Below are 16,012 nucleotides of genomic sequence, written 5' to 3'. Positions count from 1 at the left end.
GCAAGCGCAAGGCCCTGGGTTTGGTCCCCAGCTCCGGAAAAAAAGAAAAGAAAAAAAAAAAAAATCCTAGCCCGGGCATGGTGGACATCTGTAAAACCAGCACTGAGCAGGCAGAGGCAGGAGGATTGCTTTAAGTTTGAAACCAGCCTGTTCTGTCTACCTAGGAAGTTCCAAGCCAGCATATCAGAGTTATGTAGCAGACCCTGTCTCAAAAATAAATCCCTCAGGCCTCCCCCCCCCCCCCAAAACCATGAAAGAATGGATCCCACTCAGGTTGGAGTTAGAACCAGAACTTTATTATAACGCATACACTTCCTGACCTGGGGTCAATATACACATCTTAAGGGGAGCCTGCGGCTACCAACACACGACAGTGTCCCTCTTCATAGCCTGTTTCCATCTATAAAGCGACTACAGGGAACAGGACACGGGAGGGTGGCCACAGGCAGCACAGCGTCAACATCCTTAGGACTAGCAGCGAGGACCGGATTCCCCAGCTGGAGGAGTCTAAACTGTGACTGTGAATGACAAGCCGTGCTGTGTGGGTTTTAGCTGCTGTCTCCTCCCCCACCCCCACCCCCCAAGCCGGCTGGCTCTCCTCTGCTGGGTCTTAGGTCTTAGCCAAAACCCGACAGCAAGGGGGCATCCCGGGGGCATCCCGTGGGGTCTCTGGGGAGGAGAGCGCAGCTCGTTTTGAAACATTGTAGCAGTTTGTTTTCGGGCCTCAGGTTCTCCTCTTGGGTGCTGTAGTGCAGACTGCTCAGAACTGTTGTCCATCTTTGCCATCAGTTCCCAGCTACAGGTTTTCACCAACAGGGAGACACGCTAATTAGCAGAAGCCACGAGGCTGGTCACAGGCGTGTACAAGGAAGGCCAGGGGCTTTGGCACCATCCTGGCTGTTCCCAGCCTCTAATGTGGTGGGAGCGCGTGGGTCTGGCTCCCCCAGGCAGCACTCAAAACCTATGGCCCTGGCCACATGGCTGTACAGAAACCCCAGCATGGGCCACTGTGACTTGGACCTTTCCAACCTGGTTTCTTGGGAGGGAAAAGGGAGGAAGAGCTCTTCCTGGCCCCATGTTCTGACTTCACATTCCTGTCCTGGACTACACTAGCACAAAGGACACAAAGAATCCCAATTTATTTACAAAATATTAAAAAGTCAGTTGGTCATCTACATATTAACCCCCCCTCCCCGCTCTCCCACTTTATACATGCACTATATTGGAAAATAAAAATAAAAACTTTTAAAAATGAAGAAAAATGATGACTGCGTGGGAGTAATTTTTTACCCTCTGTCGACAAGTCCGCTCACTGCGGCTTCTCTGGAGGTCCCAGGTGCTGGTGTCCTCTCCCTGGCTGACAGGGGACTCCAGACACACTTGGGGTCTGAGGTGCTGTGGGGCCCCTGCACTGGGAGGAAGGGCCAGCTCCTAAGCAAAACTGCAAGCGTGATGGGCAGGGAGGGCGGAGCCTGTGGTCCCACACACCAAGCACGGGAGGACTTTCAGCAATGGGGGAGGGGTCTGCAGACCTGCTGGTCAAAATGATTTGTACATCGTGGACCCGTGGGGCTGGAAGATGGCTGGGAGAGTCTGGAGAGCAGGTGCTGGGCGAGCGCGTGTTTAGTAGCTGAGTGTGGAGTAGTCCCATTCTAGCTGCTGCTGCCGGGTGGTGTTCTGGCCGTCCCCGGGGCCGCCTTCCTCCTCCTCACTGCTCTCTGACTCGGCACTGGTGATGTCCTCCTCCTCCTCCCCGTCTTCACTCTCCTCCTCCTCTTCCTCTTCTTCCTCCTCCTCACTGCTGTGCTGGTCCTCGTACGTCTGGCAGACACGATGGTGTAAGTCTAGCTTGTGGCCCCGACACCCAGTGTCCACCTTCTTGAAGCCACAAAGGAAAGCACAACCAACCCCACAGTGACAGAAAAGGCCAGAGCGGTGCTGGGAGTCACCAGTCAAAAGTGACCGGGCAGGTGACGCTCTCACTAGCAACATGGAGGCCATGTTGGGATGGGGTGCTCGCCGCAGAGGGATGGAGCTTAGTCCTGTCATGCCAGAAACATCTTGGGGTAAAACTGAGAGCGTCGGTTGCCTACCTATGCTGGTCACGAGACCTTCAGCAAGGTCTGAGCCTGGTCTTCCTCATCTGAAGATGTCCTCCCTAATCTCACAGAGCACATACCTGGGTCTCCATGGCGCGTGGCAGTCTGGGGACCCTCTGCACTTACCTCCATGGGGTTGACAGTGATGGTCAAGGCAGAGTCATCCCAGTCCATCTCGTTCTCCTTCCCGGTGTCCTGGTCCCGCATCGTTCGCTGATGTGCAGCTCGGATCCGAAACACCCCCAGGATGATCATGAAAACCAGGAAGCTGACACATACCACAATCACGACAGTCGCCGTGCTGGGGACAACTGCCACGGGATTTGAAGACCAGACACAGCTTTTGTGACAATGCTTACCCAGAGAGCCAAACCCACCCTCGGCCTCCTCGACTACTCTAGGTCACATAGTGCTTTGCCTGACCCCAGTCGCTAGGAGGAAGCATTAAGCCTGCCTTTGCTCGCCTGCTGCTCTGTGGCTGTGGTGAGTATCCTTGTGTAGGTGACAGCATTGGGGTAGCTGACGGGCCACGGTTGTGAGCTATGCTGACTACCATGTTTATGCATGCATGCGGGGGTCCACCTGGTCCCCCCCACCGAGTCCTACCTGCAAATGGGTGAGGACTGGCCAAGTTGTGACCAGACAGGTCCACGAAGGATCGGTGTTCAGGGTGGACAAACTGTGGCTGGGCGGCCATGTGATTAGCGTGTTCCACGGGGTTGGCTGTGTGGATCACATTCACCTATGGAAGAGAGAGAGTCAGTATGGCTGGCACCCTAAGCGTACCTGACAGGTACCTGCGTCTCCACAGCCTCCCAGCTCCAGGCCGGGAGCAAACGGTTACTCCAGTGACCAGAAAAGCACTGTTAGTGAGACTCTGCCAAGTGTCACAACAGTGTCACACACATATCATAGAAACGGCGTGTGTCTAATGGTTCACTGATGGCGTAGCCAGTGAAAGAATGCATTCGCATCAGAATAGGAGACCAACCTGGCCATGGGGAGAGAGCACGGATCACCAATCCTCCCTTTTTTTTTTTTTTTTTTTTCTTTTTTCTTTTTTTCGGAGCTGGGGACCGAACCCAGGGCCTTGCGCTTCCTAGGCAAGCGCTCTACCACTGAGCTAAATCCCCAACCCCACTCCTCGCTTTTCTAACCCACCACCCTTAGGCCCGAGTGCATTTGGCCTCTGCCCACGACTTGGATGGTGGTGGAGATGGTAGGCTGCTCAGAACAGCTCTGAACTCATGTCTTGAGACCTCAGGGGTGCTGGCCCATGGAGCCAGCTGCTGACACTTTAAGAGTGGAGTATACTGTCCTCTAGCTGCCTATGGTGCCATGGTGACTACGGCAGTGTTAGCACTTGGCAGCCGGGGACCCCAATGTTCCCCTCAAAAGGGCCAGTAATCTGACACAGCCGCCAAAACCCTTTGGTTTCTTGGGGTCTCTTTCACACACAGAGCCCGGGGAACCCCCTTGTCCCTTCCCATAGACATTCTTTATCCCTCGATTTTCATCTCTGCTCTCCAAGGTTGCCAAGCTGCTCCAAGGCAGGATGTCTACCCTATGGACAGAGCCACCCCTGGTCTGAGCCCAAACAGTTGCCACTGCGAACATCTGAAACCTCGGGACCGAGTCAGGACATTTGATTTATTTTTATACTATTGGCCCTCTGGGGTGGGCACCCTGGACTCACCTCCACCTTGAACTCGTTGCTGAGGTAACGACCATTTAGTTCCGAGCAAATGAGCTTGAACTTCCGGTCCAGCAGGGACCTGGTGTGCCAATTCCGATAGCGCAGGAGGTGCAGAACCTCCTCGTAGCTTGCCATGGTTTCCACACCTGTAGGGTGTTGTTGCAGGTGAGCGGCTTAGGTCTGGAGCCCAGGCTGGGCCTGGGTATCTAACTTCAGGCGCTTGGGTCAGCCAGGCCAATGGCTTCTCCACCCAGGGGCATGTGCTGTTACCGCCCAGCCTCACCCAGAATAAAGCACTGGCTGCGTGCCCCTCTGTGTGCAGAAGGAGGGTGCCGGTGTGAGGCAAACACCCCAGTTCACATCTGCAGGCAGCGGCTGATGAGAGCCTTCCCCCGCCCCCGCCCCCGCCCCCGCCCCCCCTTACCCTCTGCTCAGCCCTAGCCCCTCACCTGTGAAGACCACGCCCAGGTCAGAGTGGTTCACTTCGATGCCCTTCTGCTGGAGGCGGGCCACGTCCACCTCTAGGCTCTCCTGCTCTGCGTTCAGCTCCTCCCCTTCCACCGTGACCTCACAGGTGTCCAGGTCGTGCACAATCTCCTCCGACACCAGGGACTCTTGCACTGCAAACAAGGTCGACCAGGAATAGCAGAGGCTGCAGGCGACACAACCCCCCACCCCCTGAACCCCCTCTCCCCCACAGCCCCCCCACCAGGCCAGATCTCAAGCTCACAGTTAAGAGAGTAAGGACCAATCATGGGAGAGCCACCTTCAAGACTTAGGGGGCTGAGAGTGTAGTCAGCAGTAGAGCATATATGATTAGCATATTGGAGGCCCGGCCCAGACCCAGACCCAGACCCAGCTCAGTCAACAGATAGCACTTGGTGAGTCCCCGGTAAGAATGGTGGGGCACTGTCTTCCTATGGGCCGGCTCCCAAGCTAAATCTTAAAACCCAACACCTGACCCAAAAGAGTAAAGACTCCAGCTACAGCCAAGTTCCAGGAACAGGCTCACGTATAAAAACACTAAAATCTCCAAAACCTGACAGAAAAAGAACCCACGAGGAGGCTGCCAGTCAAGACAAAAGAGGCAAGCTGGGGGACGGGGGAGCAGCTGTTACCTGTGGGGTCCTCAGCCCCGTCCGCCTCGGGCTCCACCTCTCTGGTGATGGTGCTTATGATTTTCAGCTCAGGGAAAAGGGAAACACCCTCCGGGCTCTCAAACTCGGAAGCTGCGCGGGCAAAGTGGTGGACCCCACTCAGGCTGATCTTGGGTTCTTCTGGCTGTAAAACCATCACGTAGCCCTCCACCGGAGGCACCTCGATGCAAGCCGCCTCATTAAAGCACCTGTCCGAGAAGCAGGAAGAGGAGGGAAAGTTGGGAGCTAGGAGGCAGACGTCAATCAAAGGCTTGTGGGAGAGCAGGTGGCTACCCCAGGGATACTCTTCCCTCTGTAAGCATCCCATTCCTCATTCAGCAAGATCAAGCCATGACCTGTCTTCCCTTAGCAGGAGAGGCAAACGGGCTTAAAGACCGAAAGACGCACACACTTTCTGCCTGAGGGTTGGTGAATGGAAACGGTCTTTTGCTACGTACTTGACGGTGCTGGTGATTTTCAGCCTGCGGATGCCTGGTGTGGGGAACTGCCTTGAGTTGAGGTAAGAAATGTGCTGCATGGCCTTATCCAACTCTCCGACATTCTCCCCCTCCAAGGTCAATACCGCCTGACTGGAGCTTGTTTGGATCTGCAATCATCACACCAGAGAGAGGAGAGGGGACAAGGTGGAGTTATCAGCAGGGGCTGAGTCACCGAGAAACTGTTCAGTCCCCATGAACAAGACTCTTCACATGGCGTTAAGTCTAGCACCCCATCTCTGCCTTACCCTGCTGGCTCTACTCTCAGAGGGCTAGGCTAGGAGCAAGGTCGGGTGAGCTCTTACCTGCACCCCTCTGTTGCCATCCTCAGGGACCTGCAGGTCCAGCCCCTCTTTGCAGGTGTACAGACAGTCGATCACTTTCTTATCTGCCAGTTTCCCAGAACGGACTGTGAGGCCAGCCAGGTTACCTCGGAAAAACTGCGTCATGTGCAGGTCACCACCTTAGAAAGGGGAGGAAGTGAGAACTTAGGTTTGCGGCCCACAGGATCCTGGTGTGGTCTCACGGCCGTGTTACCAGCGGTGGCAGCTTGATGGATGGACATGCAGGTTAGTTCAGAACAAACCCTGTTAGCCTTGCAATCTACATGGAAGCGAGATGGAAAATTAAACTGTTTATGATCATGCACATGGCCTGAAGAGGGGGGAGAGGGGTCCCTCACCCACACCCCGAATGTTCAGAGGCCCCTCCAGGGTCCTTATGCACCTGGTGATGGTGGCCAATGCAGTGCCATCACCAAGGTGCAGAGACACTGCCTCCCTCCTTCATACCAGCCTGCTCAACCACTGCCACCTATCGGCTAAGCACACTGTGGGATGCTTATCCCGACTCTGGGGATGTCAGAGCTGGCGGGGCGGGGAAAGACCAGATCATAACACAGCAGGACCTCTGGATGCTCAGAGTCCCCACCTAAAACCCTTTGAGGCCTTCTACAGATGTTTGTGGGCGCAGTATGTGTACAGTACTCGTGAGTGTATGCACGTTCACACGTTTGTCTATACATGTTTGGGTACATATGTGCGTGCATGTATGTGGACAGACCTGAGGTTGACCCTGGAAATCTTATTCACTGAGGTAGGCCTCTTGGTGAACCCAGAGCTTGCCCATACAGCTGGTCTAACTAGCCAGCTAGTTCAGGGACTCCCTGTCTCTGCCTTCCAATCACTAGAATCACAAGTGGGCCACCAGGTTCACTTGATGTTCATGTGTGTGGTAGGGATGTGAACTCCAGGCTCCATGCTTGCACAGTGAGCATGTCAGACGCCAAGTTACCTTGGCTTCCCGGAAGCTCTGCTGAGTTCTATCTGTGAGGATAAACTCTATTCCCTCTATTCCCTGAGGCAGGGAAGACCAAGCCCCAGGGGACAGACCCTGACAGAGCTACGGCTCTCCTTTATGCTAACGAAGGGCAGGGCTCTGGCATGGCAAGTCATCGCTAGGGAATTGGTATTTCTGATTAGAAGTTCTGTCCATTAGGACGGAAAAATGTAGAAATTGCTCTTCTGTCCCGTGGCCCAGCCAGTTGAGCACCGTGAAGGGGCCTCCCAAACCCAGCCTGGGAACTTTTAGTAGAAGCCTCGTGCAGTGGGCCCTGGGGAACTGGAGGCGCTCGAATCCCCACAAATGCAGCATACAGGGGTGTCATCTGCCTCCCTCTGCCCCCCAGGGTTGACGGGGTCAGGGAGGGAGGTCCCAGGAGGCAATGGGGAAGCTCGATGCAGACAGGCAGCTGAAATGGTGTCTGGGATCAAATACGATTTGCTCATCTCATGCGACATGTGGAATGGATCAATGTCTCATCTTTAAAGGAAGCACTATAGTGAAGGGGGAGTGCGGGTGGGGGTGGGGTGATCCAGCAACCTGCAGAGGCCATCGTCACAGGCTCAGTCTCATTGCCACTTTCGACTCCTGAGTACTCTGGAAAGGCAAGACAGACAGGCGGCAGAAAGGACCGAGAGGTTAGGGCCTTCACATGGGACCTCAAAAGTCATGTGCTGGAGCAGCCAAACATGGGCCCCAGAGAATAAAGTCCCCCTTGATGTCTGGGACACCTGGATACAGGCTTGCATTTGGTGACCTTTTCCCAGAAGTGACCCCCACCCCCCCACCTCCCAATGCTTCATTTGGGGTTTTTCTTTCATACGGGCACCTCTTCTCCTCTCGGAAACACAAATCAGCTTAAAGTAAGACTAGGAAGCAGGCACACGGAATTCGTTCTCTGTTTAGCCGACCAGGACAGCGTGTTCCGGGAGGTCTGGCTGGGAGTGGCGCTGGAGCAGATGTAAATAAACATTCAGCTCCAGGACAACCGTCTTCCTCCCTCCAGACAGGGAAGCAGAATGCACAGACGGGAGGGTCCATATCAGGTCCACATGAAACACGCAAGTCTGTCCTTTCCGGATTTTAAACACCAGAGGAAAGAAGACATCAAGAGGGATACCGACTGCCTGGCAGGCCTGGGCACTCACAGACCACAATCTTACAGCTGTAGATCAGAGTACCGATTCCAAAGCCTCCCCGGTGGTTATACACCCCCATGGCTGAGCACAGAAACCACACCTTCTGCACTGTGTTGTGGGGAAATGGCTCCCCTTGCGACTGCTCGGCAACACCGGCCACTACACCATGCTCAAGTGTCTCCATGCAACAAGTGGGGAAATGAGATGAGGCCAGACCTGTGGAGCCGTTACACCTCCATGCCCACCCGCCATAATCTCTCTAACAGTTAAGAGGTGGAGCGGCTGCCAAAGGCCCACCCCACCCCAACTGTGAACTACTGGGGAGAGGGGTTCCACATCCACCGAAAGGCAAAGGGCAGCTTCCTCCGTGTGAACTGAGTTTTAAACAGCCTGTGTTGATAAGGGCTAAAGAGACGGCTCAGTGGTTAGAGCACGGGCTATTCTTTCAGAGGATCCAGGTTCAATTCCCGGCACCCATATGGTGGCTCACAACCGTCTGTAACTCTGGTTCCAGGGGATCTGATGTCCTCTCTTCTGGCTTCTACTGGCACAGGGCATATGCAAGGTGCACGGACATTACATACGGGCAAAAATATTGCAACACATGATGTTTTAAAAATTAGAAAAAAAATTGTGTTGACTTGGTGTGACAATCAGTGAGGTTGATACGGCTGAGGTCACAGAGGAAGGATGACAAGCACCTGGTGTTTGACGGCAGTGACACTGTGGCCAAAGGTGGCAGGAGAACCCAGGGTGGCCCATTTAACCAACATGACAGAACTGCCAGAGTCAGTCCTTCAGCCTTATGCCTGTGGTTTTGTTTTTCCTTACAGCACATCTGAATTTAAACCTAAAGGACAGGGCTTTGGCCGCCCGCCTGCTCTGCCACCCGGTCTTAGGCCTCACACCTTATTTCCTCACAGGGAGTTGTATGACCCAACCTCGAGCCCCGGGACCCACTCAGGTGGTTCACCTCTGTATGCTATCTTACTCCTTCGTACCCAGAAGGATTTAAAGAAAAACTGTGAAATTCAAATTCTCCTAAAATAAACAGATTTGTCTTGGGAAAAGGATTCATTCATACGTTTCTAACTAAAGGCAAGGCACCGTCTTCCTATGGGGAGAAAAATCGTATCTAAAGTCTCTTCGCCCAGCACGCGTGGAGACGGTGCCTGGAGTCGTGTAGGAGGTTGTCGGGCGCAAGGGTCACAGTGGGCACGTGACCCTCCGAGGCCGACACGTGGCTCTGTGAACTTGCACAAGAACAGTTAGTGTTTATTAAGTTCTAATAACTTATTTCCTTTGGCTATAAATACAGACTATAAGCCACAACAGCAGAGTGGGTGGTCTCGGTGACCCTGTCACCAGGAGAATCATGGTTGGTTTTCTCACCTGTTAAAGGGGCATCACGGGTATCACTACACAAATTCAGAGTCGATTCTTTTGAATGCTGGTCACCATTTCTACTTCACTGGCTAACCGAAGATCCCACGAATAACCAACGGGTTGTTTAAGGGGTTCATAGGCTTCGCCAAACCAGGAAGGCCTGTGGTCTGGTCAGTCACAGCATTGAGGTTCAAACCCCAGCTCTGTGCTAGTCACCTGGATAATCTTGGGCCTGCTCCTTCCAGGGGCCTCAGTTCCTTCTGCTACACGAGAGGAACATGAAGCTTACCCGAGATAACATGTCTGAGGAGACAGCTGACAGCCTGCCACCTGGGGGTTTTGCTCTTAGCCTCGGGGTCATCTCTCCAGTAGAACTTACCAGAGCCCTGACCAAATGTCTCCTCCCTCGCAGGTTCCTAGCAAGTTTTTGACAGCTTGCCAAAGGGCTAAATACCACAGGAGAGGCCTGCTGGCCAGAGACTTCTACAGCCTTTACTGTTCTGTACCTACAGTTCAGACTGTTAATAATTATTGCAGACACCAACAATTAATAAACAGGTTGGCCTATATGCAGGCTTCCTAACTATACTTCCCCTGTGCGAGTGTTCTCAGGTTAAGGAAAGGTGATAGGGGGCTGTTGTCCACACACCCCTTTGGTAAACAACCATTGATGACATGAGTAGTGTCCCCTAAAAGGCTACGCACAGATAAAGGAGGCGTGGGTAGAGACGATGAGCTAAGGCTAAGGCTCAGACACAGTAACGACACAGTAAGGAGTGCTATTTAATTCCCCAGGCCGTTACCTTGCCAGCAAGCTCCGACCACAAGCTGAGTTTCTATTTTGGTTGGATGAAGTGGGTAGTCCTCGGTCACGGAGAAGGGCTCATGAGAGACGCCGTCCACATAGAGGGTCACACTTGGGACTTCCACATTGAGGACAAAGTGGTGCCAATCCTCATCACAGACCTAGCCAAGGCAACAGAAACGTGACATGGTCAAAGAACTGCTCAGCCAAAGACACAACCCTGGCTGGCCGAAGCAGGACAGGACCCGGAAGATGAGTCACGCTTAGGAATGACTTCCTAAAAAGAAAAGGATTTAAAAAATCTGTTGAGGGGTTGGGGATTTGGTTCAGTGGTAGAGCGCTTGCCTAGGAAGCGCAAGGCCCTGGGTTCGGTCCCCAGCTCCGAAAAAAAGAACCAAAAAAAAAAAAAAAAAAAAAAAAAAAAAAAAGCAAAAAATCTGTCGAGAAAGTATTTCACAAACACACCCCAGTGGAAGGAAGGGTGACTTCATTTCTCGGAAGCCAGCAGCACCACCGTAGGCCAGAGGCTAATAGTCAGGGCTGTGCGATTCTCCACAAATTTCTCTAACAGCAGGTTAGACATTTACCTCCTACACACACTGAGGTGGCCCTGACTGTCCTGGGACTGGGCTGGGAGCCAGCGCTCCATCGCCTCTACTTCTCAAATACTAGTCATACCTCGTCTGACCGAGATAGTAATGTCTCCAGTCACGACTGCTCGTCCAAATAGGAGCATCCGGGCTGAGCCCAGCTGTACAGTACCCACGCATAAGGCCCTGGGGTCAGATTCCCAGAGCCACAAATAACCACGCTGTGGTGCCTGCCTATAACCTCTCATCAGGTGGAAAGCAGAGGCCTCCTTGGCTTCATAGTGAGTTTGAGGCCAACCTGAACTACATCAATCCCTGTCGGAGAGGAGAGGAGAGGGGAACAGGAGGGGATGGGGAAAGGGGAGGGGAGGGGGAGGGAAGGAGAGGAGGAAGAAAGGGGATGGGAGGGGAAGAGAGGAGAGAGGAGGGGAGGGGAAAGGAAGAAGCAAAGGGAAACATCTTTGTGAGTTCAAGACCAGCCTGGTCTACACAGCAAGTTCAGCCAGGTCTGCATAACCAGGGCTACAGAGAACCCTGCCTCAAAAAAAAAAAAAAAAAAGAGCAAACAAACAAGTAAGGACATGCAATTCAGACCGCACGCCAAATCAACCTGAATTCCTTTACTGCGGTGAGCAGTCATTGTGTCTATATCAGCCTAATGTAATGTCTGACTCCTTACGGGATTCTCTCTGGCTCAAGTAAAAAACACGTTTAAGACGGCTTGAAATTTGAACGCTTACTGGATATTTGATTACCTTAAGAATTGCTGTTATCTTTTCCTTCTGTTTCTCTTCTGTGGGGTGGGAATGAGGGTGCTAGTTATTGGAGCCAGGGTCTCAGGTGTGCGGAGCCATGCTCCCAGCCCCCTTAATCTGAGGTGTGAGGGCTGTACTGTGGCTATGTTACAACTTAAAGACATAACGTCTACGCAAAACAAAACACTCTGCACTCAATTTCTTGGGAATTACTGAATAATTTGGGGATGGGTAATATAAATTATTAACGGAGAATAGGCATATGAAGCAAAGCTGACAAGGACTGCTCGCCGCAGAGGCCGGGTAAGGGCACACGGGAGTGAGTGCTATGCTCACCCGTCTTCCTTATGTATCTGAAGTTTTAACAAATGTGTAACCAGGGGACCCTACACAAGTCACCTCAGTAGACACCTCACAGCCTGCAGTATCCACTTCTGTTGCACAGATTTTTTTCCACAGCATACTTTCCTTCAGCTTCTTGGACAAATACAGTAAGAACTTTTGAGAAACAATTATTTATGTAAATAAAAGCCACAGCAGAAAGGCAGGCATATTACAGGCTACCTTCCCCTCTCATGGATACCTCCGCCTTTTATGCATCTTGCAACTGTTACACGGAGTGTTACATTTTAAATATCTGTTTGTCGGCGTTCCTTTGCCTGCTAACTCCATGCACCAAGTAAGTCTCAGCTAAGCCAGAGCTTCCTTCCCTCCTTCCTTTGAGTCTCAGTGTACAGCATGTGCTGACTTCATTTCCTTAATGGAGATATTTTGATGGCCTTCCTCCCCAGCGCCTATCACAAGGATGCAGGAAAATCAGCCCCCCAAAGCCCCAACATCACCAAGAGGGGTTGCTCTGCAGTCTCTCCAGACATATGCTACGTCGAGCTAGCAGTTTCTGTGCCATCCAAAAGACACCAAGATGGCAGCTGCCTGGATATTTAAGGCATCCGTGGTCTCTCTGAATGGCTGAGTCAGTCTAGCACTCCCTGGTATATCCGGGAGCCTTAGACAACAACAACTAATGTAACCAGGAGGGTTTTAATGCCATCGCTTGAGACAGCGCCCTTTATTCTAGTCAACCATAACTGTACTTTCACTTAAAACACACATTCTTTTTTAATTTTGAAAGTGCCACAACACGTCTGCACGTCAGAGGGCTAACTCTCCTTCCGTCACGGGCATGAGCCCTGGGGATCAAGCTCAGGTCGTCAGGCCTGGAGCCAGGTGCCTTTATCTGGGGAGCCATCTCTCGCCCCAAAAGAACATAATATTTATGTTAGTATTTTATGTACAAAATGCACACGTGGGGAAAGGTCAGCAGTGGGAAGGCGTTTAAGGAGTCTGACATGCTATCCTGTGCCCCACAGATGCACGGATCATAATGTCCCTCAGGCTGTCACATCCTGAGAGATGAGACGTGGCCTGGTTCCACTACTCACTTGGTTCAGCTTCCAGTGGAACTCCGCAGGCCTGTACTTCTTCTCCTCAGACGGGTCCTGACGGAGGAGGAAAATGAGTCTGCACCCGTGGACATAGAGCGAATAATGGTGTCGGTTCATATCTGGGAAGACAGACAGAGCCTGTGGGTAAATTGCCAACTTCAGGCCCACGGGGAGGACTGTTTCCTTAATGGGTTTAGAGATTTGATCTGTACAAATGAACCCTCAAGTTGGGCCAAGACAGGGATTAGAAACAGACACATGGGAGCTTTACTGAGTAATCTACTGAGTAAAATTGATAAATCTCCCAGGCTAGTTCTGTCTCTCTTGAGGACAAAGTGTTCCCAGCATAAAACAGCGAGCAGCCGGAGGACCCAGTCCCTGTGAGGGGACTCTGAAGAAACACCAGCCAGTCCAGGGACACAACAAACCTGTTTTATCCGAACTGCAGAGAATTGTCTCCTTCTTCCGGCCAAAAGGCCCATGCCGCATCCACACGGAAATTGTAAAAGGCTCTTTGGGGTCAAGGGTCACAACACCGTCTGGGATCCGCACCGCCTGTGTGCCATTGAACTCAAAGACCTGGTCACTGTCATGGCCGTTGTCAGTGGGGAGGCCGACGGTCCAATTGAAGGAGCTACTGGGCGACGGGAGCAGCTCTGAGGTACCAGCAGCAGCCCCTGGAAGCACAGGGACAGGGCTGTCAGAGAGGGACAGGGCTGTTCACGGAGAACGGGGAGCTGGGGAGTGGTTCAGGGCCTCACTAAGGGGTGGCTCTCAGCTCAGGGTTAGAATGTTTGCTGGTTTAATTTTGCTTTTCCTGAAAAATAAGGGATTTTTCTTGTCTTAACGAAAATATAACAGTACACACACAGATCAGTAATCTCAGCATCGAGAGGCAGGGCAGGACTGCCAAGTTCAAAGCCTGTCTGGGCCACAAGTCAGTCAGTCAGTCAGTCTGTCTGTCTGTCTGCCTGCCTGTCTGTCTCTCTCAAACACAAACACACACACACACACTCTCTCTCTCTCTCTCTCTCTCTCTCTCTCTCTCTCTCTGGATTTTTTGTTTTAAGGAGAGGAATGAAGAAGAGAAAACAAAGCCAGGGATAGTGTACAGGCCTTTGGAGGCAGAGACAAAGGCAGACATATCTCTGTGCATTCAGACTGCCTGGTCTACAGAGTGAAGTTCAGGCCAGCCAGAGCTATGCAGAGAGACCCTGTCTTAAAACAGACAAACAACAACAACAACAAAATTACTTTTGATGCTCCCACCCAAATATAAACTTCTAGTCCCTTTTTATGAATATATAAAATAGTGGTGTGTGCAGGTGTGTGTATGTTTGCATATACGTGGGCACACATGTGTATGGGTATACACACATATGGACAGCCCTTAAGAGGCTGTGGGGAAGAACCCTGAAAACATGAGTTCAAAAAATATTTATATAAAATTTCTCAACTATACAAAATATAAGGATGCGATATGAATTGTATAATGAGCTTCAAACAGACCTAAAAGAACAGAGGCAGCCACACTATGAGCCAGCTTGTCAGAAAGATAGAAAGGAAAGCATATTTGTGAGTTCAAGGTCAGCCTGGGAAAGAGGGAGGTTAGGCCCAGGCATGGTAAGAATGGTGATCTCAGAGCAAGATCCCATCTAGCTAGTTTATTGTCTGTGCTTGCAGTGGTAGGCAGATTTCTGAATTCATTTGCAATGCTTAAAGCAGTCTCTAAAAGAGAGTTGTCTCAACCAGAACATAGGCTGTCAGCTTGTAACCCACGATTTGACTTCGAGTTATTTCTTTCACTGCTCCCATACACCCCTTCCTCAGGACCCCTCTCCAAGCAGAATCAAACTGGAATCCTGCTGTATTTGCAATTTGCAATATACACATACATTTTCCTCCTTTTCCTCTATCGTAAAGAGTCTGCATAGCATTTCACTGCACAGATACAATGTAACTCGCTTAGTCCTCTCTCTGGGACAGGGAATGAGCATCTATGTGTCTGATGATTCTGACCTTAGCATAAACTTCTAGAACTGGAACTACTGTACCAAAGAACAGGGGAGAGAAGGCAATGAGATGACTCAACACATGTAACCTGACAACTGGGGACCGGCCTTATGTTGGAAGGAGAAAACCCACTACTACGAGGCGTCCTCTGACTTCCGCATGAACACCACAGCACACAAGCACCACACACACGTTAAATAAATAAATAAATAAATAAATAAATAAATAAATAAATAATTTAAAAAAAGAGTAGAAAGAAGATTTACGACCCTCAGTAAATACTGTCAGGGTAAACATTTTGTCTTCCCTTCTCAAGCTGGGATTGGAACTCAGAGCTTCACGCATTAGGAAAAGCCTTTCACACACTGTGCCCTATGTGGCCTAGGCGAAAGCAGACCTCATGGCTCAAAAGATCCCCTGCCTCAACCGTTAGAGTAGCTGGATCACAGAGCACATTCCCAAGCCTGGCTTCTCGTTGCTACATCACCCATATTTGAATGACTCTCAGTGTGTCTTACTTTGTTTGAATCTCGGGCTCTTCAATGTGGACAACATACGTAATTCTGAATTGATTCTGCAGGGTCTGCGTACTCCCCGTGCCTGTCCTGAGCGAAAACCAGGCAGCAGGGCAGCAAAAGCCACTTCAGAACACTGCGTCTGTTCTACCCATCCTTTTACTGACCAAGACCCAGGGGCTGCGGTTCTAAGGGACCCGCCTCCCTGAAGAGGGAGGGCTCCAGACACCAGACCTCCATACCACAGAGCCGGTGGAGGGACTTCTCGGAGTAGGTGTCTCGGTCGCAGCCTTTCCCTATGTGGCTGGTCTCCAGCTCCACTGTGGCCTGCACAGAGGCGACAGGCTCGTCGCAGGTCTCCAAGTGGATGCTCGGGAAGACGGCCAAAGCGCCTGTGCCGGGCTCATATTCAATTCTGCTGCTCCAGCCTGCGTGGGCCATGGACGGGAGTGAGAGACAGGAAGAAAGCTCACGACCACGTTTTTTTTTTTTTTTTTTTTTTTTTTTTTTTTTTTTTTTGGATCTTTTTTTCGGAGCTGGGGACCGAACCCAGGGCCTTGCGCTTCCTAGGCAAGCGCTCTACCACTGAGCTAAA

The 16,012-nt window shown here is 51.6% G+C and overlaps 1 protein-coding gene across 4 annotated transcripts in view; it reads right to left on the bottom strand.

The window, feature by feature from the left end:
• Positions 1-274: 274 nt before the first annotated feature.
• Positions 275-16,012, bottom strand: part of Clstn1 (calsyntenin 1) — a 63,500-nt gene continuing 47,762 nt past the window's right edge. For 2 of the 4 annotated variants that reach the window (XM_039110100.2, XM_039110101.2), the window contains 13 exons: positions 15,660-15,845; positions 13,318-13,566; positions 12,887-13,008; positions 10,098-10,260; positions 7,310-7,366; positions 5,734-5,891; positions 5,390-5,538; positions 4,914-5,140; positions 4,245-4,415; positions 3,796-3,941; positions 2,706-2,841; positions 2,226-2,410; positions 275-1,821 (listed from right to left, as the gene is read on the bottom strand). In XM_039110100.2, coding sequence (XP_038966028.1) covers positions 1,624-1,821; positions 2,226-2,410; positions 2,706-2,841; positions 3,796-3,941; positions 4,245-4,415; positions 4,914-5,140; positions 5,390-5,538; positions 5,734-5,891; positions 7,310-7,366; positions 10,098-10,260; positions 12,887-13,008; positions 13,318-13,566; positions 15,660-15,845 — 2,147 coding nt within the window. In that variant the 3' untranslated portion in view covers positions 275-1,623. The remainder of the gene's footprint in view (positions 1,822-2,225; positions 2,411-2,705; positions 2,842-3,795; positions 3,942-4,244; positions 4,416-4,913; positions 5,141-5,389; positions 5,539-5,733; positions 5,892-7,309; positions 7,367-10,097; positions 10,261-12,886; positions 13,009-13,317; positions 13,567-15,659; positions 15,846-16,012) is intronic. The other 2 variants (XM_039110102.2, NM_001007092.1) reach the window with 1 other exon arrangement.

This window comes from Rattus norvegicus, chromosome 5 (genome assembly GCF_036323735.1).
Source record: "Rattus norvegicus strain BN/NHsdMcwi chromosome 5, GRCr8, whole genome shotgun sequence".
Lineage (NCBI taxonomy): Eukaryota > Metazoa > Chordata > Mammalia > Rodentia > Muridae > Rattus > Rattus norvegicus.
Note: the sequence above shows the minus strand (reverse complement) of the source record. Positions and strands in the feature narration are given on the sequence as shown.